The 21,734-nt window shown below is 40.2% G+C and overlaps 1 protein-coding gene across 1 annotated transcript; it reads right to left on the reverse strand.

The window, feature by feature from the left end:
- Positions 1-428: 428 nt before the first annotated feature.
- On the reverse strand, positions 429-21,590 carry LOC103467700 (semaphorin-3F-like). The gene is made up of 18 exons (XM_008414326.3): positions 21,077-21,590; positions 18,735-18,871; positions 9,589-9,749; positions 9,420-9,482; positions 9,209-9,328; positions 8,934-9,027; positions 8,095-8,214; positions 7,828-7,973; positions 6,778-6,892; positions 6,624-6,693; positions 6,331-6,475; positions 4,961-5,183; positions 4,792-4,880; positions 4,673-4,714; positions 4,006-4,163; positions 2,911-2,978; positions 2,696-2,823; positions 429-1,625 (listed from the first exon to the last, which is right to left on the reverse strand). The coding sequence occupies exons 2-18, from the start codon at positions 18,844-18,846 to the stop codon at positions 1,254-1,256; spliced, it is 2,226 nt and encodes a 741-aa protein (XP_008412548.2). The 5' UTR covers positions 18,847-18,871; positions 21,077-21,590; the 3' UTR covers positions 429-1,253.
- Between the last annotated feature and the right edge of the window lie 144 nt (positions 21,591-21,734).

A 21,734-nucleotide genomic window follows, 5' to 3' on the forward strand; every position in this document is an offset into this window, starting at 1 on the left:
CACTTGAAAATGGTCTCAGAACAACAATATTATCGTTTATCGCAATAATTACTGGGACAATTTATCTTTGATAAGACTCTAAAACAATCACTAGATGCTTTCATGGTAAATAAACCGTTTATCATCTATCAACACAAATATAGATATGCAGCAATGTTTCTATCTGTAACAAAACAAGTAAAAATGGTAGAATTCTGACATTGAGGACAGAATTCTAAGAAAAAATTAAGAATTCTGACTTTTCTCTGAATTCTGAAATTAAAATGAAAATTTTAAAATTTTAAGAAAGAATTCTGAGAATTTTTAGATTAAAGTCAGAACTTCTTCCCCTCCGCCCCCGATTTCCGTAAATTGGTGTTTTGTCTCCTTGCTGACAAAATTTCTAGATACAGTGTAGGATGACAGAATAACAAGCAATACTACATCGATCCAGGTTCGCTCCCATTTTTATCGCATACTGTACATAAAAAAAACAAAAAAATCAGTTCTTGTCATACATCTGTGCAAAGATCCCCATTTCCCATGAATGCCACCAACAACAAAGTGCATAACTGGAAGAAGAACACTGTACGCTACACAGAACTTCACTACTCACATACTGCAGGTCACCAAAGCACAGGACAGTAATGGGAGGGCAGTAAATATCAACATCCAATGGAATTAGCTTAACGTTACAACTCACCAACATCAGAACACAACAAGAGAGCAACCATGAAATGTACAACGAACAACGACAGTATGCATGCAAAAATATGCATTTATATCAACATGATAGCATCATACAATACAGGGAAACCAAAACAACAGGTCATGACTGTTAATATTATATTCACAATTAATATATTACACTTCTGTTTGGAGATACTTAAAGGAAAGCATACCTGTGTAACTATAGGCTTATCATTTGCATTATTGCATTCAGCCTTTTTTTTGCAAAGAACACCAAGTTTATGTGAAATGTGTGCTTTGTTCCACTGAACAGTTCTTTTATTTTTTTAAGAACAGTAACATTATTATACACTGTAATAAAGCTGCTGTTTGGTAACTATGGCATCATTTAGAATGTGGTCATCAGTAGTGTAAACTATATTTAATATGGATTTACTGGGTTGAAACTTGAAAACCAACAACACTTTAATGATAAAACAACGGCGTCACCCGCCCCAAATGAGTGGAAGTGACACCCAAACGTGTGTCGAACTAAAACGTCCAGCATAAAGTCCAGACAGACCGGTGTTGGACCGTCCTGCCGCCTAACCGAGACCTTGGTCCTGACTTTCTGTGTGCCTGCGGTTAGTGCGCTTCCGCTGCTGCTTGGGGTTGACTTGGTCCCAGTAGGACTGGCAGTACTGGTTAATCAGTCTGATCTCAGGAGGGAAAGGTGTGGAGGCGACGGGCGACTGAGGGTACGCCCCCGCTTGGCGGGTCTTTGGCTCCTCGTCCTCGTCCTGAGCGGTTAGTGCCAAAACGATGTCCCGGTCCAGGATGCGCAAAGCCACGCGTGCCACGGTGTGCTTGAAGTTGTTCTCGGTGGCGAGGCAGTGGTAGAGCCCCGCGTCTGATTGGTTGAGAGACTTCAGGAGGATTCCCTGGTTGGTTTTCAGAACTCCTCCAACACGATTCAGCTACAGGTTAAAGAATGAGCAACAAGTTTAGATTTATATCCTTGTAATAATTAAACACCTAACGATTGATGCAACAAAGCATCAGCAGCATAAAAAAGTATTCAACACATTTATGCTATGTTCACACTGCAGCCTGAAGTGACACAGTTCCAATTTTTTTGTAAAATGTGATTATTTTTGGTGTGGTCGTTCACACTTTCGATTTGTATGTGATCTCCACTGTGAACATCAATCGACCTGAAAGTGTCCCGCATGCGCAGTAGAGGGCGCAATGAGCGTGCTCAGTGTTTTACCAACCACCATAAAAAAGAAGAAGAAGAAGAAATGTTAAGTGTTTGCGGAAGTAAACATGGATGCTAACGGTGGAGTGTAGCTTACGATTTTAAAGTTGTTGTCCGACCGGAGCAGCACATTAACAACTTAATCCTCATTATCGTCCGCCATGTTGTTGTTTTTCTTTCCGCTCAAACGTATCAGGACGCAGAACAGTAACGTTTTGTTCGGCTAAATGCGACCTGACCGTTAAAATTCAGGTCACATTTGAGAAGATCGGATACGTATCGGACAACCAAGCAGCCCGGGTCGCATTAGGGTAAAAAAATTATAAAAATAAAAAAAATCTGTTTTTCAGACTGTCATGAAAATATCAGATACAGGTCGGATTACAAATTTTTTTTTTTTTTTTGAAAAAACAATAATTCAGAATTTGGTTTGCATGTCAAACTTTAAAAAATTTTCTTTTTTTTTGACAGCCATTTGTAGTTTTGGTGTGTCACATGAAACCTAAATTAATAGAAAAGAGCTACAGCTAAAATCTGTAGCTTGAGGATTTTTCCTTTCTCACAGCAGTTAAGTGGTTGGAATAAGTACAATTTGTCCTGTTTTTATCATCATTTTTGAGAAATGTCAGTTATTCTTGTCAACATTGGTAACAGGGTTTTCTGCCAGAACACAAGGTAGGAGGTTCAGACTGAAATCACTGAATCGTGACTTCAGCCAAACTTCAACCGCTATTTTTTTGATTTGTCTTTTCTTATTAAACTTGCAATGAATACATTTTACTTCCTCACCACTTTCCTCTTTCCTTCCCTCTGGAAAAGCCACTTGACTGTGGCCTGAGGGGAGCGAGGCTGGCACTCCAAGAAGGTACTGCTGCCCTCCACCCCAAACTGCACCGTCTCTCTCAGACGTTTCTCCACTGCACACGTAGACAGAAAAGAAAATGACTTAAAATTAAAAACAACAAAATATTCATGATATTTAACAATTGAAACCTCCATCTTACCTTTGGCATTAAAGCCCCTGCACTGTCTTAGTGGATCACCGTGCTTTACATCCTGTCTTCTGCTCCTCCTAAAACAAGCAACAGTAATCATCCACACCAGTCTTTTTTAATCCACTTTAGTCAAACTCTAGTTGGTTGGATGGAAAGTCCGGTTTGCTTGGGGAAGTGTTGTAATCAAACTCTGATTCAGATCAAAAAAGTTAACTCTGGTGCCCCTACAAACCTAAGTGAACTCTTAAGTATATATAAACGCCAAGTGGACCGGAGGCCGCTCCAAAAGCAGGAAGCAGACTATTGCGCAGAGGATTCTGGGTAAATACAACTAAAACACAAGCTGGGAGTCTAGTGCTAGAGGGAGAAATGGCTCGACTTTTACCAAAAACAAAAGCGAAACCGCTAAAATCCAACACCACTACATTTTCTTTACATTTCGTCAAGAAAGAAGTTCAACTCTTGTCTTCTGAGTTTTTTGTCCTGTTCCCTTCAGTGGTTCTTGATGTGGCGCCGCCACAGGTGAGGAGGGCGCGCTGCAAAAACACCAAATCTTACCAAGTATTTCTGGTCTAGTTTCTAGTGCAACTATCTTACTAAACTTGAAATAAGACAAAAGTAACTTACAGTTAATGTTTTAGCAAGACTTGTTTTAAGTAAATAATTCCTTATTATTGATGAAAAAGCACTTGTTCTATTGGCAGATTATTTAACTTATAACAAGGTATATTTCCCATGTTATAAGTTAATTTATCTGCCAAAAGAACAACTACATTTTCATCAATATTAAGTATTACTTACTGAAAACCAGCCTCTCTATCTTTCTAAAACGCTACTTGTAAGTTAGTTTGTCTTATTTCAAGTGTACTAAGATATCTGGACCAGAAATACGTGGTAAGATTTTGTTTTTTTCCAAGTGTGAAACAGGTTTTTCAAAGAGTTTGGTTCGTTTGACCCAGTGCCGTGTGAAAGTGAACCGCACCAGCCGAAAATGTAACAAGTGTCGTGGCTTTGCTCCTCAATTGAACCGAGTCTATCGGACTGTCAGGTGTGTTTCAGTAAACCCAACATAACTGCACAGTGATAACATGAGGTGATCTAAACCTTTTGGTGGATGGGGTGAAGGCAGAGCAGCTCTCTCCATCCCAGGCGCAGTAGGGGTCGCGGGCCAGGCAGCAGTCAGAGCAGGCCCTGCCATACACGCCGCAGCGGTGCAACGACACCTGCGTCAGCCCCGCGTCCGACGACACGTATAGCTGTTGCTGTAGCAACATAAACAAAAACGGGCTCAACTCAAAGAGGCTATGACTTGAAGGCAGTAGATGCATGTAAACAAAGGTCATAGCGAAAGTATTCATACCTTCTGAACATTTTAATATTTAGAGAACATTTTTTGACACATCTCAACTGCAAACTTCAATGTCTGTGATTGGATCAAGGGCCAAACTCACAAATGTTTAGTTTAAAAAACATAATATAATAGCTCCAGTTTTATGTTTACGGTTGTTATCTTGATGGAAAGAAAACCTCTGCTCCAGTCTATTAAAACCCCAAACTGGTTTTCTTCCAGGATAGTTCTTCATTTAATTACTGTTCATTAACTCTAACCAGATTTTCTGTCTCCGAAGAATCCCCACAGCCTCATGCTGCCACCACCATGTGTTACCAAGAGGAGTGTGTTTTCAAAGACAACATATGGAAAGTTAAAGCGGTACGAATACTTTTGCGAGAACCTGCAGTGTCTCCAGTATGAAGAATAAAAAAAGCTTACTCTTTTTGAAGAAATCTTCATTGTTTTAACAGGAACTCTGGTCTGTAATTTAATAAAGAAAATTACTTAAACGTCTTTGGTTATTGTGATTGAATGAACTCAGGCAAACAGAGACATACCCGAAAAACCTCAACTTCTTCTAGAGTCAGTTCCTCCATGGTTGTTGGGTCTTTGGGCAAAACGATGACTTTTTGCACTGTTCCTCGGTCTAAAAGCAACATTAATGTTGATTATTAACATTTTCTCAATGAAAACACACTACAACCATCTGTCCTGCTGCTATTTCACCTGTGCCTAAAAATAGGACCTCATAGCGCCCATCCACTGCGTCCACCTGGTCGACCACAAGGGCCGTGTACCGGTAGTCCACGCCGGTTTTCACCACCAGGGGGCGGCGATGTATAGGATACACTGAATGAAACATGAGGGGATGTGAGCGGATGAAATTCACAGCTTCATCAGAGAAGTTCTTGGACGACTGGATGCCTGGAGTGAAGGTTCCTCCTGGACACTTTATGCAAGAGGGAGGAAAAAAGATTTGATTGCATCAGTGTCATCTTGAATATGTGCAAAAATACTTACAACATGTAACAATGTCAAAACTTTTGTCTTAAATATTCAAGAGAGTGGATGGAAGTATAAACTTATCAATATTTCTCCTCCTTAACCACCTATGTCATATTACATTTACATAACAACTTAACTTGTATTTACTAGTTAACCCATCAATCTAGTATCCATTTCATTTTAATTACATTGGATGATAAGACCGGTGGTTGGGGCACTAGGGCAGCATGTCGTGTTTTAGAGTTAAAAATGTTTACAGTTGACAAGAAATTTTAAATATCATTAACACATGAACACCAACTATAAAGTATTAAAAAATGCAAACATTTTAAAAATACTTAAATAAATAAGCAATGCTTAGCCTGGTGGGGGTACAAGTAAAGCCTGGTGGCCCGCCAGGCTTATAAAGCACTGGGGGGAACCCTGATATAGTATCCAGCAATAATCATAACTTTATATGATCATTTGAACAGTTTTATGATTGGACAATGTTCAAATTTTACTCCACTTATTGATACACAAACATTTTACATCTGAAGTTGATTTTGTATTTTTTTTAATTGAGAACATTTAATCTCGCCTTAGCTGATAAATTTCCTCCTTAGACAATTTTTGAATGTTTTTTGGTAATTATTTTGGGTTTGTAAAGAATTAAAGCTATAAATGGTTTTTCTATGTCAATTACTTTTAATAATCTACATTTTATAAACAGTGTATTAGTGTTTTCTAAGTATCCCACCTTATGGATTATTCAATCAATCAATCAATCAATCAAGTTTATTAGTATAGCATAGTTCAGGCATTTCAAAGTGTTTTACATCATAAAAACACAAAAATACAAAGTCATAGAACACATAGTCAACAATTCAGTCATTACACATCAAGTTATTGATTAATATTTAATTGATTATGTTTCAAGCGCAACTTTAAACCGGTGGGGTTTTAGCCTGGATTTAGAGGCACTCAATATTTTGGCTTTTTTTTAAGCAATTATCTGGAAGTTTGTTCTAGATTTGTGGTGCATAGAAGCTGAATTCTTATTGCTCTTTCTTGTCGTATTTCTCTGTGAAGACAATGAGAGTGAAACTTACTGTTCCAGGCCGTGGATAGGGAATCTTCCCAGTATATTCCGTCCACTGGTAGTTGTGGCCGTGCTTGTGGGCAAACGGTCCGTTGAAGACGTTGCGGACGTCAGCCATTGAGTATACGCAAACCGCTGAGCCCTTAAACACAGAGCTTCAGCAAAAACAAGCAACAAATATTAAAAAAGAAAGGTGGCAAGCCCAACCCATGAAATTAGAGAATAAATTAGCCACAAAAATGTGTTGATAAAACAAAGAAATTACTTTGAATTTGTGAACCTGGATTCCAGAAAATGACTCACCCGGCTGTGGTGAACAGAGCGTACACCATGGGGTTTCTTTCATCCTGTGTTGGTTGAATGAACACGTCTCCTGGAAAAACAATGACATGCATTTCATTAAGAACATAGTCAAACAGCTAACACGAAATTGGAGACAATTTTCTCAGGGCTTTACGTAGTTCATCAAATGACGTCTCGACTCCGTCGTCTCCTATAACCGAGCAGACAAGACGCGCCTTCAGGAACGTCGTCCAGCGGTTCACCAGGGATTTCTGTCCTCCTTCATCATTCTGCAAGATAAATATAAAGACATAACTAAAGGTGACTAGTGTCCTTTCTTGAACAGGTTAGGTCTGTAGACTTTACAAAACATGTTCATTACATTTTTTGTACAAAATCATTCTTAGATAATGAGATTTTAGTCTGCTTCTTTCAGAATGAGCTGTTTTAATGGCCTCTTGTCACTTTAAAGCCTAATAAGCTGCTGCTGGCCACGACCCCCGCCCCAACTCAATGTTTACACTCACATGTGAAAATGGTTTCAAACAGATACGCAATTATACAACAGTACATGTTTGAGAAGCAGAAGTGGAGCCTCCTGCACAACCACCAAAATCCCAACAATAACACACTTTACCGTTTTATTGGCTGCTCGTCTTTTTCATCAGCCATTGTACAGCGCATACAGCAGTAAAACCAGCTGACCAAATGTGCTGGAGCTCCGCTTGGATTGCTAGGTAACGGCGTAGCATGATTCAACAATCAAGAAGTTTTGAAACAATACCAACAAACGTCAACTTATTGCCACAAAACAGATGATTTATTTAAATGCTTGGACTGTTTTTAAAAATCATTGAGACCCAAATGGAAGTACAAGAATATGTAAAATATTGATTTTTACCACAATATCTGTAAGTTTGGTTGCAAATTAAAACACTAAAACAATCACAAAATCGTGGAGAAACAGCTATTCAATAGAACTTTGTTGGTAGAGGTGGATTGTTTTGGTCCTGACCTTAATATTCACACTCTATTTGCTCATAAAGTGATTTTTCAGATCGTTACTATTAGAGAAACATTGGAAACTACAACCGTTTCCTTCCACATCACATTTATGCAGCATGTCCCTCCATCAAATAAAATACTCAAGAGGTTTGTGGTTGTAGCATGAAAAGATGTGAAAATGTCCATGGAGTAATTTGGTTAGTAGCATGGTTCTGCTTACCAGGCACACTCTCCCCACCCGGGCTAAAACCGTGGGGCTCGCCCCACCACTGGTGTCTAGACTCTTCTCCCGGAAAAAGAAGTAAAGCTTGTCATCATTCTTTTCTGCACTGTCAGGGATCTGCTGGATCTGGATAAACACCGGCTCTGGAGGATAAAAGCAGAAAAGCAGAACGAGGATTGAAACGAGTGGTTGTCAAAATGAAATGAGAGGATCTAGAACGTGTAATCATTGGCGTTTTACTTCTTCACACCCACACTTACTCACCGTTGAGCCACCTGGAATCATACTGCTCCGTCCTGATTGCTGTCCTCCCTCCCATGGTCCTAAATAAAGCAGCGTCTGTGCTCATAAAGTCAATATGTACACCTGCGTACAGGTTTCCGTCTGTAAAGACACACAAAGACTCCACCATTTACTGACCAGGTTGGGCGCGTTTTTTCTGCGTCTAATGCAGCCTGAAGTGACCCAATTCCGATTTTTATTTATTTTTTATTTTTTTTGACGTAATGCGACCTGTATCTGATCTTTTCACGACAGTTTAAACAACACAGCTTGGATTTTTTTTGAATGCGACCCAGGCTGCTTGGACATCCGATTCGTATCCCATTCAAATGTGATCTAACGGCTAGATCTCGTTCATCCAATAGTCACTAATGTCACTAATGCTCGACAAACGTCACTATTCTGCGCCCTGATACGCCCAAGCGCGAAGTAAAACAACAACCATGGCGGACTATAATGAGGATTAAGTTGTTAATGTGCTGCTCCGGTCGGACAACAACTTTAAAATCCTAAAATAAGCTACACCGTTAGCATCCATGTTTACTTCCGCAAACACTGAGCACTTCTTCTTCTTCTTTATGGCTGTTGGCAAAACACTGAACACGCTCTCTCCGTTTGACGTCATTGCACCCTCTACTGCGCATGCGGGACACTTTCAGGTCGTTTGCAGTTCACACTGGAGAACACATACAGGTCGGGTATGTTTGGAAGTGTGAATGACCACGCCAAAAAAAAAAAAATCCGATTTGACAAAAAAAAATCGTAATTGGGTCACGTCAGGCTGCAGTGTGAATGTAGCTTTAGTCAGGCATTCTTCTTACTGATCAAAACTGCAACATTCTCCTGCTTGGGATCATAGGAACATTTTCCCTTCCCTGAATCCATATAACCAGACACCAGTCTAAACAGGTAGTCCTGCAGAGGCAGATCAGAGAGAGTGTGTGCATAAAAATAGAGCATAGCGGAAAATCATAAACAAATCAGTGTCCCAGTTTGCCGTCCTGAAATATTTAGCAAGACAAAGCTCTCCAGGTCTGCGCTGCTTGGGGCGTTTTGCTGTAAATCCCACTTGGGGATCTGTAAATGCCGTGTTCACCTCTGCCCTCCAGCCTCGGTTGATGAATGTGCAGATGGGTTGGTACGCCCCTGTGCCGCAGGTGTAGAGGTGGGTGCGGTTCCACGGCTCAATCAACCTCACAAAGTTGGCACATTCACCCTGGACAAAGAGGAGTAAGATAAATGGAATTCAAACATTGCTGCAGCATCTGGAAAGAAGGATTAATTTTTATATGAGCACAAGATCCCACCTGTCTACCCTTTCCTGTCATCTGGCATTCTCCCTTTCTCTTTGCAGAGGCTGGCCAGTGGATCTGCATTAGAGAAAAAACACCACAAATTAGGATCACTGCACTACTCAGAGATTTAGGACCACATGCCAAATAGCGGAGTGGATTTAAGAAGAGAGCTTGAACGCACTATAAGCGGTTCTTTGTTGACGTTGTGCATGTCCAGAGCAACCAGGTACTCCCGACTGCCCAGGTAGAGGCGGCCCTGGTCCTGATCCATGAGGAGGATTCGGTAGTCGCTGGTGTTGAAGGAAAAACTGAAGGGTCGCGCTGCTTTTGTGTCCATGAGTTCTGTGTGGAAAATGTTACAGTAATGTTTAAAAAAAGGACTTCGGCTGGAGGCAGAGCACTCATGCTATTCCCCTTATGCCTTTAACATATTTTCATTACCAACTTGGATGAACTTATGGTCCCTGAAACAACACACTCAAGGTTTTTTTTTTTGGAAAATGTGTGTCACTTATTAAATATGACTCAACATTGAGCGTTTTGAAAAAGCATATTCGCTTTTAAGATCTCAATATTTTATGTGCTCTGGTGTCTGATTGGGTCTAAAGCAGTGCATGCCTTGTGGAGTTGGAGGAAAAGCCGCGTGGCTCCCTTAGGAAACGTGGTCAGTCGAACTCACAGCTAATTCTTAAGATCAGGTCTGTGTTCAGCAGAGCATAACCTGTTAAGACTTGCAGCAGTGGAAAGTGTTTCTCTTTTTTTTGTTCTCCTAAAAGCTTTGATTGAACTTTTGAAGGGAGATTATTATGCAAAACTTCATTTTTTGCACGTTTTTGTGCCTCCATTTGGATTTCTACTGGTTCTATAAAGAATTGAGTGCTAAATAAAAAAGAACAACAACCATTTTTTTTGGCAATAAGTTAATGTGTTTTGGTGTCTGGAAAATTAGCCGTTTCAAGATCCTAAGTCACAATCTGCAAGCACTGGCTCATTGCCTAGCAACCCCAACTGACCTCATTGTAGAGTCTCATGCAGAGCTTTTAAAGGGAGACTGATATGCCAAAACATCATTTTTTTGCACATTTTTATCCTTCCATATGGGGGTTTACTGGTTCTAGAAACAGGTGAGCGCTAAATAAAAAAAATCCTAAGTTACAACCTGCGAGCACTGCCTCGTTGCCTAGCAACCCCATCTGATCCCAGCTCCTCACCTAGCAACCAGAGTGGAGCTGGTCAACTGGTTTGATTGCTATGTTGTTTGTTTGTCTATTTTTTTTATGCACAGCTACTCTTCTTGAGATCCATAATTAAAACGCACATCATACTGTAGAAATCATTCAAATACAGCAAGGAAAATTAATTACAGTTCATACAAAATGTTGATAAATTAAACAATCCACTGCACACTGCTCATAAAATGCTTTTCAGGTTCTTTTTAAAAAATTTATTCTGTTTTGCTTTAATTATAGTTGGTACAACGGCTGTTGGAATAGACAAGTGTTTTGATGTTAATATTCAGAAACTATTGTGGGCGTGGCCAGCAACCGCTTATTTGCATAAAAGTGGCAGAACCCTATAATGGCTCATTCTGAATAGGACCCAGCTGCTCTTCCTGGAGTCCATTGCTAAAACACACATTATGCAGTAGAAATCATTCAAATATAACATAAACAGCAATGAAAATATATTACAGTTTATACAAAATGTTGATAATTTCATGAAACATACAATAATTAAATATGTTTAATTAAATATACAATATTCCAGTTATAGGTAAATTGCCCTAACAGGGTTTTCAGCTACTTTTTAAAAACTTTCTTCTGTTCAGCTTTAATTATAGTTGGTACAATGGCTGTTGGAAAAGACACGTGTTTTGACATAAGCTGCTGGGTCTGTAGCCAGCAACTGATAATTTGCATAAAAGTGACAGGACCCTAAAACAGCTCTTTCTGGAAGCAGTTCAAAATAGGCAGAATTGATCAGGTAAAATCTCATCCTCTGAGAATGACTTTGTGCCAGAAATGCAATGAACATGTTTTGTATAGACCATACAGCTGACCTAACTTGTTTAAAAGAAAGCATAATAGGTTCCCTTTAACAATTCTCCCATTCATTCCATCAGATTAAAGACATAAAAAGCACCCCAACACACACCCACACACACATTTGTGGCATGTCTGAAATATTGACCACCATATGTGCTCCCTGCAACGTGACGGAGGCATGTTAAAGACAGCAGGCTTAAACAATGACAAATGTTCTGGGAGACCCTCAGAAGCAGGCTTACAGGGACTCAAGAGGAAGCGCAATCTTTATTTACATCAAAGGGCCTGCCATCTTCCTTTTGAGGCCTGTGTTAACAGGATGCAGTGGAGGTGCCACTAAAATAAGCCTCGCAGTCGGATCTCCGGTCGAAGCGGGACGGAGTCTCAGAGTCCAGCTCTGTTCCCACAGGATAACAAGTCCCAATGGCCGAGCTCCAACACAGTCATGGTGGATTCACCGAACGGGCTAAATGCAGCGACGCCGCACCCCTGTACTCGTCTCTGTTCGCCAAAAATAGCAAACAATGTCCTGCCATCATCTGGTAAACATTCAGCAAACACTTATCGTCTGACAACATTCTGACATCGATAGGGGAAACACTGGGAAGGACATACTGGGAAGTCCAGTATGGGGCCCACTATGAACTCTCAGGTTACCAGCGTATTGTCACCGAGTCACTATAATGACCAGAACCACTTAGTCCCAGACCCATCTCCTGTATGAACCGCCTGGTGACAGCACAGTGAGGGTACGAGATTCTAAAACACGGCTCAAGTTACACAGCACGTTCTGCTTTCTAGCAACGCTGGACCAACAAATCAAACGAGCTTCAGCTAATTCCTTTTAAATCTGCTTAATTGACCCAACTTCCTGAAAATCAACATGAAGTCCTTGTCCTCTGCAGACCACATGTGGCCTCAGAGTGTCAGTCAGTCCGGCAGGATCGCTCAGAAGAGTCACATGTCCTCCAGCCGCCCCGAAACCTCCTCCACAGGCGCCTCCAGGAACAAAGGGGCTTGCTGTCACAAACAATGAACAATAAATCCTGGGAGTAGCAGAAAACAGTTGGAGACTAAACCCTAACCTCACTGGGTTTTATTCTGTTCTAGGGGGAAGGGTCCACAGAATTGCTGCTTTATGACTAAAACCTGAGAGTTGATCTAAAACCTTTAACAAGTGGCTGAGTGTGAGAGCTCAGTGCACACACAGAATCTACAGGGTCATTTCTCAACCCAAATCTAGGACAGACCAAGCAAATATTGGGTCAAAAGTTATGGCTCAATGTGTTAAGTAAGAGAAGTCAAGTCAAGGCAAGCTTATTTGTATAGCACATTTCAGCAAAAAGAAGTTCAAAGTGCTTTTCATCATAAAAACATAATGCCAATTATGAAACAAGCAATTAACATTAGATTTTGTCAAATCCCTTCAGTAAAATCATCAGAGGTGGGTAGACTATCCAAAAATTGTACTCAATTAAAAGTAGAAACTACTTTAAGATATTTTTACTCAAGTAACCATCCAAGAAATGACTCAACTAAGAGTAAAAAGTATTCAGTAAAAAGAAAACCCAACTGATCAAATTATCAATATTTTATATTTAAAAGTGACATAATCAGGCAGACCAAAAATTAAATTATGTGGAAATGTTGGTATTTTTAAGACCAAAATGATTCATGTAAATAACATAATTACAAAATGGCAAAAAATCTGGCCAAATAAACATTTTTCCAAATCAGTTTCTTTCATATAAGACTTCAGAGACTTTAACAGAAACTACAGAAACACAGTGTTGAACAAACATGTCCTTCATTAACTGAAGTTACTCTCAGTGGGTAGAATATCCAATTTCACTAAGAGTTCTTCATCATAAAGTTTCTCTAGTAAAAGTAAAAATTCCAGATTTGTGATGCTTGGAAACTCCATGTTTGGTTCCGGTTCTGGGGAAGTAGAGCTGACCAGAACCAGAACACCTGAGTGGTTTGGAAGGTTGATACATCAAGAAGAGACCAGATCATTTTCTCAGACAGGAAAAACAACACTAAACAATTGCTTCTAATTCAAGTAAACTCTTAACAAGGTATACAAAATAAAAATAATCATAAGAAAATTGAAATAAATAAACAAACCGGTGACCAAAAATACACAATGCGTTCTGACGACATCATTACGCCATCATGTGATTCCCTCTGTAAATAGCCCCGTTTGAAAATTTTAACCAGGAAAATGTTTGACAGGATGGATATGACAACTGAGGCAGCCGCGATGAACAGCGCCAGTTCGAGCTGATCAAAAAGTAAGTTGTCGCTTGAGCGCATTTTTGTGTGCGTTTGTGCTGCATGTCGACACGAACTTTACTGTGGGACCACGTTCCAGCTCGTAACGGCTCCGTGTTCTAGCATACGTGCAGGGAGTGCGCATGCGCTTTAAGACGTCCGCGACGTTTGGTCAGTTCGGCATACGCTACAAGATGCGACACAAAATAAAGTCAATAAATAGTTTCTAATGTTAACTTGATGGCTACACATTTATTGTCGTGATTTCTATGTGTATTTAAAGCAGGGTTTAGCTGCAGTCACCAGCAAAACACGCCCCGTTCCTTGACGATGGTCTGACTGGCTAACGGCTAAGTCAGGCTGTCACACTGTTAAAGTGTATGACGATCTAGCTTCTACGTCATGGTGTCACGGAACTGATTAAATGACAGCTTATCCAGTTTGTGCGACGCTAATGGCGATCTGCACTCAATTCGTCACAAGGTTAATTATGCTGAGTAATAAAATTAATGTCAGTGGGTTGAATTAATTGGTACTTGTATAGTATAAGTCAAAGGACTCTAAACCACTCCACAACAGTCAGTCATTCATACACACATTCACACACTGACGGTAGCCACAGCTGCCCTGAGGCAGACAGATTCAATCAATTGGCGCCACAGGACCCGATGACCACCACCAGCAGGCAACGCAGCTGAAGTGTCCTGCCCAAACACACAATGGCAAAGTGACTGAAACGGATGGAGACGGAGTTCAAACCCACTACAGCATGGGTACCTTCTGATCCCGTCCAAATAATTAGCTTTTTTTTCATGCTAATTAGCTAGCGCAACCTATAGTCCTAGCTATGTTCAACATTTTGACCAACTAATGAGCCACAAAGTCAAAATAGATTCCCGCTAAAAAGTGTTGACTGCTTATTTAAGCCTCAGCACAAGCTGAACATTAAACGTTTTAAATCTGTAAATCTTTATGACATTTATGTTTGAAGGCAGCAACTAAAAGACTAAAATGATATGTCTCTTGCAAACATTGTGATGAGTATTTGGGTTTGTTGACCTCAAAATGTGCAGATATTTTGAGACAGATGCTCAAGTGGATTTTCTAAATCTCACTTCCAATTTACATACTTTTACAAGAAAATAAAAACCTTTGTTATCTTTCATTAAAAAACAGATTGTCCAAATGAAACAGATTAAAACAATTTGATGAATTTGAAACAGCATATGAAAAACCTACGTACACCATACCTGACTCTTCTGATGGCAAAGGACAGAAAGGTGCTCTTTAATTGAATTTTATGAAATTCTAGGTTAAATATTATAGATTTTTGTAAAGGTAGAACACTGATTCACAACCAGCATTCAAGCTAAACTTTCTGAGTAAAATTTGAAACTTACATAACACTTTTTCTTTCTACACCCTGAGCACCATCTGTTTGTCTTGACTACATCATTCTGTATTTTTAGCACAAATCCTCTTCACCATATAACCATATGTTGTACCAAAGGCTAACCTGATAGATCTACCAGGTAGGATAGTCGAGTTATCTTCATAAACCTGACTATCCAGAGACTATATTCTACAGCTTAAGGGGGCAGCATTATATATTTTCTAGGCACATAGCATCACTTTATAGCACAATCAAGTAACTATGTGAACTTGATGTTGCTATAAAAATTTTCTATATATCGATTATGACTTAAAAGAAATTTGACTTTGTAATCTAACATCTTAAAATTGGGTCTCTGTCTCTTTAAAAACTCCTGCTGTTTCTGAAACTCCACTTTCAGGAAGTCATCACAACATTGCTCCTCTATTAACTCTTTAACAAAGTTTAACCAGCGTTGCACTGAGATTTAGCTCTTATAATGAGCTCAGCAGATGTGCCGTCCCACCAGGTGTTTGCTAATTGCTTCTGGCTAGTCTGAAGGAGCTGAGTGTGGCCGTCGTGGAGAAGGGCTGCTCTGTAAGGCAGAAGCTTGAGAGCTGTAAGTCAGAGGACGAGCTGCGCTTTGAAGGTGGCAGAAACTATAAGGTACACATACATTTTTAATTATTTGATTTTCCTGGAGAATAATTAAGTACTTTTAATCTGAATTTTCTCTATAAAGATCAGCACAGCAGAGAGGTGTGCTGTTCTGCACAAAAATTACTATAAAACTAAATTAATGCAGGAGTTCATCCTATATTTTGACTTGAATCAGATGTTATAGTTTACAAAGCCAGTATTTGGGGATAATTGAATCCCATCTGTTTTAAATTTTGTTATGTGTACAATGGGCCTCCAGAAATTTGCAGTTATATTGCACAGAAAAACTTGTGAGTGGGTGAATTAGTGAATAATGAAACAGCGAATAGGCTGGGACCCACTGTACAATGGAGCCATGGTGGTTTATCACTATTTCTGTCACAATAACAAATTTTGCTGGACAATAAATTGTCCCAAAAATTATTACAGTACACAATAATATTGACTATTTTCAACTAACATAACAGTAATGGCATAATGATGCAAGAAGACATTCTAAAAGTTCAATAAACGTTAAATTCGATTGAACATTTAACACTGAAATCGAAGGACATTTTAAATATCCAAAATAAATAAACCAAACAACAGACAAAATGAGTAAAATTAATCATAAATCTCTGTAAACAAAACTGTTCTACAAAAAAACGGCTAGTTGAGACCAAAGCACCAGACTGAAGACTTTTGTTATTCAGAAAGAGAAAAGGAAAAAAACAACAACAATAAATTATTCAAATGGAAATTATTCAGCTTGTTTTAATTTATCATGTGATTCATTGGTGTATAGCCTGTTGCAACAGGCCTGGTTATTACACCATGAGAATCTCTTACTGCCCTTTGCCTATGTTAGTATACGTTACAGGGTTTCCCTTAGTGTATTATAAGCCTGGCGGCTACCAGGCTAGGCATTGTTTCTTTATGTTGGCATTTTTTAAGACTTTATAGTTGGTGTATCTTTCAATAACACATAATTAATTAGGGATATTTTCAAATTTTCTGTCAACTTTAAACATTTTTTAACTCAAAAACACGAGAAGCAGCTGGATGAATGACTGTCCTGGTGCCCAACCACCAGACTTAACAAGTTTTACGGGGGAAACCTTGTATTATGACCCAGAATATTGGGTTGAACCTCAATCCCAATATTCTGGGTCAAACTCCCTGTGGTGTTAAATCAAAACACATTGATGTTGTCTTATAAGACCCAGAGCTGGGTTAGAAAAATACGACCCAAATTGGTCTGCTTTTAACACTTTGGAGTTTACATGAGTGTGAGAAGGAGCAAATTCAAGACCAAACTTGTGCGATTGATCCATCAACTACTGTGTGCACCGAGCTCCAAAAACACCCTGCTAAGCTATTTACCGGGAGAGGGATTAGTGTTAAAGGTCACATAAAAAAGCATGGCCATTACTCTCTCAGGACTAGGATGGATCTGTCTCTGCAGCTATCCGCAGCATGTGGACAGCTGTTGTCAGTGTTACAAAATCAGAAGAATGCACAGCAGCCTTGCACGTACACCGCCAGTGTTTCTGTCAACCACAGATCTCATGATTACCTCTAATCTGTCTCAGATTCCCTTTTAAAATGTAAATCATACATTTTTATCACTGAATCTATGCACTACTACAAGATAAGACACTGTCTAGACCTTATTTTGAAACCAAAGCCTCCCGAATCAGCTGCACATCAAAGCACTCCAGAATGTTATAAATCTGATCCACACCTCTCATTTGCACGTCCGCGCAGCGTCGGGCATGTGTTCTTACACGTGGAGCCCTTCCCGCAACTTGATGTGACACCATGACAGGGAGGCAGAAATAACAGTAATCATCTGGCATTGTTTTGATCAAAGGTGTCGTCCTCATATTTGTGAGGAAAAATCTCTGCCATCAGAGTTAATGAGCGCAGGTGAGCCGAGAACAAGGGGAAAATCCCAAATACCTGCACAAAAAAAAGGCTTCAAAAAAACCCAATTCTTCCCATCTCAGCTTTAAACCTGGAAGCCAAGTCTTTAACATCTTAAAGGTGACCTATTATCGTTCCTTGAACAGGTTAGGATAGGTCTATAGGCTACACAAAACAGGTTTACACAAAATCATTCTCAGATAATGATATTTTAGTTTGCTCAGTTCTGCCTATTTTGAGCTGAACTAGGGCGTCTTGTCACATTAAATCCCAATAAGCTGCTCCTGGCCATGCCCCCAAACTCAATGTTTACACTTAAACATAAAAGGGCTGCAAACAGATGCAATTATATAACTGTACATGTTTGAAAAGCATTAGTAGAGCGTCTTGCACAATCAACAAGAAGTCAGGAAGTCGTTTCTGGAAGGTAAGTCAACAAAACACTTGTCTTTTCCAGCAGCCATTGCAGCCAACGTCCTGGAGTTCCGCTTGGGTTGCTGCTAGATAATGGAAAAGGCTTGAATGGGGTAGCTCTCGTAACATGGGAGTTAATAACTAGGAGGTTTTTGAAATGGCGTGTTTTCCAGGCACCAAAAAACATGAACTTATTGCCAAAAAACATTAGTGTGCTTTTTCGAAGCAAAATGGAAGTACAAAAACGCACAAAATGTGAAATTTTCACAATATGTTCCCTTTAAAGTATACATTTCACTCCTGAGATCAAGTTTCGGGCGTTTTTCTCTTGTGACCCGACATCGCAACAAAGAAGAGCCTGACAGGCCACATCATAGTGCGTGAGCGTTTCAGGGTGTGGGGAGAAACTCTGTCGAAGGGCACAACGCGTAACCAGCCACACGTAACATCCACCTTTTGTTTTCAGCGCTCCGCTGTTTGACATGCGGCAGGAAATACGCTCTTTACATATTCATAAAACGGAAGCAAAACCTCTGGTGTGAACAAGTTTGCGAGTCTGCCAGGGATTTAACCGGACAAAAGCCAAACAAATAAGCTGTTATAATAAAAAAAAAAGCCCCGCAGGCAGAGGAGTTTACTTCATATGTATGAGCTCACCTTTGAAGGAGAGGCGAACCCGTGGCGCAGACTGCTGCAGGCCCCAGCCTCTGTAAACACACAGGGCCAACAGGAGGAGCTGGGCTCCAGATGCTGTCATGGTAACAGTCATGCAGGTAGCCCACAGAGATCTAAATCTGGACAAAAGAAGAAAGAGGAATGAGCGTTATTATAGAGTGCCCCATGAGAAATGGGAGACAGAAAAAAAAGAGGGAAGGACGGACTCTCTCTGATGTCTCTGATCAGACGCCTGGCCTGCAGCCTTCTCAGACGAGACGCGTAGTTAGGCAGCAGAGAATAACGTCCAAATCTTCACACCTGCTCTGGAAAATATGACAGCCCTATTATTTATTTAGAGTGTAAATGTAGTGAGGTATGTGTTAGGACTGCAAAACGGAGCTCGCCAGGCCAAGAAGTCTGGCAATTACGCGAGATTAAAATCACCAAGCCTTCACCTCGGACAAATTCTTCTACAAACAGCACTTAGTTCAGCACGTATTTCACTCACGTTTTACCTGCACAGAGAAGACAATGAACATGCCAATCAATGATTCCCCTCTGGCTCTCCCTCACTCTTTCTTTCAACAAAGCGCCCTCTGAAGCTGATGAGTGGAGGACATGACAGTTCAAAGCAGCAGGTAACCCCGGCTGAAACAATCCCTGACAGTTACGGCGTGTTGTGAAACTTAGTCCAACTGTTAGACCGTAACTCAAGACATTCATTATGCATTTGCACTTTGCTGGAGAGGATCCCATATAAATTATGAATACTAAAAGCTGAGTCCATAACATCCATTAAATTGTCTCCCTTAAGGTGTGCTTTACTTGGGTCTATAACCCATCCCCTGGGCTTCTTCTCCAACCTCATGAGACCCGCAGTCGCCTGGAAATTAGGAGGTGTTGGAAAAGGAAAAAAAGAGAGAAAAAAAAAGGAGCGTAATTTCACAAAAAATTTGGCAGCAACACGTAATCTGGAAAACATGTTCCCGAGAAAGACGTTTTGAACATTCTGTCGAAACTGAAACGACTGGAACACGATGGAAAATCAGAAACAGAGGCCATGCTGGCAGCACCTTAAGCAACCTTCCTGGCATCGAGGCGCGAATCTGACGTTGATTCCCTCCATCAGATGTTTTACAGCCGCAGCAAATGAAGCGCTAGTGCGTCACAATCAATTAGGACATCACAGAATGAGCTCGGTAATTCAATTTAAAATGTGAAACTCGTACATTACATGGATTGGATGAGTGCAGAGCGAGATTTATTCCTGTTAATTTAATTATTATGGCTGAGTTAGATGCAACACAGGATATAAAAGAGTGTTTTTTAAAGAAATGTTGGCCTACTGAAAGGGGATAATTTGGCGTGACTAAGGCATCAATGAGGCATAGTGTGTTGGAGATCTCTGTTGAGCTGCTATGATAGCCCAGGTTGCTTTAATAGCTGCTGTTAGCTCATCTTCATTATTGGGTTTGGAGTCTCCCATGGGGGATTTTCTATGATGTCATAATCGTTAAACCAGGGGCTGGTACTACTTTGGCAGTAAGGCTGGTAGCTTTCCTTTTTGTTTGTGCATGTTTTCTAGTAAACTTTTTCCTTCCACTAAACTTTCTACTAAAAAGAATGGATGCAACACTTCCTGAAATTGTTTTTACCAGTCTCGTGTAACATTTAAATCAAATTTTCTGACTTTTTTTTTCTTTTTTTTTGTTTTACTTTTACTCAATAGGTATCACAGTTGATTGAAATAAAAATGTGAAATGTAAAACTTTTAGTGTAATAAACCTACATAGTGAATTAGCCATTAACTGAAATGAATGAACTGTTTTAAAGATATTCCGATTTATGGGGTTGCACCTGCATAGTCACATAGACAAGATAATAGATTGAGAAATTATTTTTAATGAGTCATAATAAAAACTAATCACATAACAGAATACCATAGTTTGGTACAATTTACACCTTTGGTGTAAATTTACTCTCTATTTTCTTTGTCATTTCCTTAAATGTCTAATAAAAATCTCCTCGAGGCTCCACTGTGCTGGACTTACTTCGTGGTATATTTGCACAGCGGTTCTGTTGGTTTTCTGTGCTGGGTGGGAGCTGCAGGACAGATTGAAGTTCTGCCGTAATAATATATGGCTTCCCTTTAAATAATTATAGGATTTCTTTCAGCTTCTTTCATAAGCGGAGGAGTGCGCACTTACCTGTGAACTCAACATCCAGAAATAGGAACCGGGACAAATACGCGCACTCCAGCTTTCTAAAGGACCACAGACTGCGCTACAGAGTAACCAAACGCGAGTTAAAAGTTAAACCAGGGTTAAGTTAAATGTCCTTACCTTTGATTTCTGCGAAAACAGCCACAACTTGCGAGATGTTACCGCGGCATTCCGCGCGTTTTGCGCCTTTGGAGACCGAACTGGTAAAGAAAAAAAAAGAAACAAAACAAAACAAAACAAAAAACAATGTCTTACAGCAGCAGATCTGCGCAGGAATAAAACAATCCGAAAGGTCTGATAGTTCCGTGGGAGGAAAAAAAAAAGACAATGCCGAATCAGTCGCTTTTATCCGAAGGCATTCCTCTGCGTAACAATAAAAAGAAAAGAAAGAGAAAATGGCATCAGATCCCTGAACGCTTGTCCCACAATCTCCAAAAGTTTCTGCCCATTAAACCATCGGTGATGTGTCCAAGATGTTGGTCCACGGATCGGAGAAGCGGACTTGAACTGGTGACTGAATGGGAACCAAAGTGACCAGGTGCAGGTGTTGGGAGAGTGATCTGCCCCGCTGTCCTCTCCCTTCTGTTCTGCCCCCACCCAGCCTTCCCTCTCCTGTTGGCCCACAGCAGCATTGGACCAAACCTCTCAGCGCACCATATGGGTGTGATTAACCCTGTCAGTGCTGGCGGAGCACAGCCGACCCATGCCTGCCTGCATGAGGCTCCAAGCTGAAATTTAATAGCGGGCACTATTTAAATGTTGTCCTGGTCGAATTAGC

Source organism: Poecilia reticulata, chromosome 7, assembly GCF_904066995.2.
Source record: "Poecilia reticulata chromosome 7, P_reticulata-male-v2, whole genome shotgun sequence".
In the NCBI taxonomy this organism is placed as follows: Eukaryota; Metazoa; Chordata; class Actinopteri; order Cyprinodontiformes; family Poeciliidae; genus Poecilia; species Poecilia reticulata.

Bases quoted from the DNA above. Each gene is read 5' to 3' on its own strand.
- LOC103467700 (XM_008414326.3), bottom strand. From the start codon at position 18,846: ATGACTGTTACCATGACAGCATCTGGAGCCCAGCTCCTCCTGTTGGCC. The intron at 9,329-9,419 runs GTGGGATCTTGT...CTCTTTGTCCAG, and splicing joins TGACAGGAAAGGGTAGACAG to GGTGAATGTGCCAACTTTGT. The intron at 5,184-6,330 runs GTAAGTTTCACT...TCTTGCATAAAG, and splicing joins CCTATCCACGGCCTGGAACA to TGTCCAGGAGGAACCTTCAC.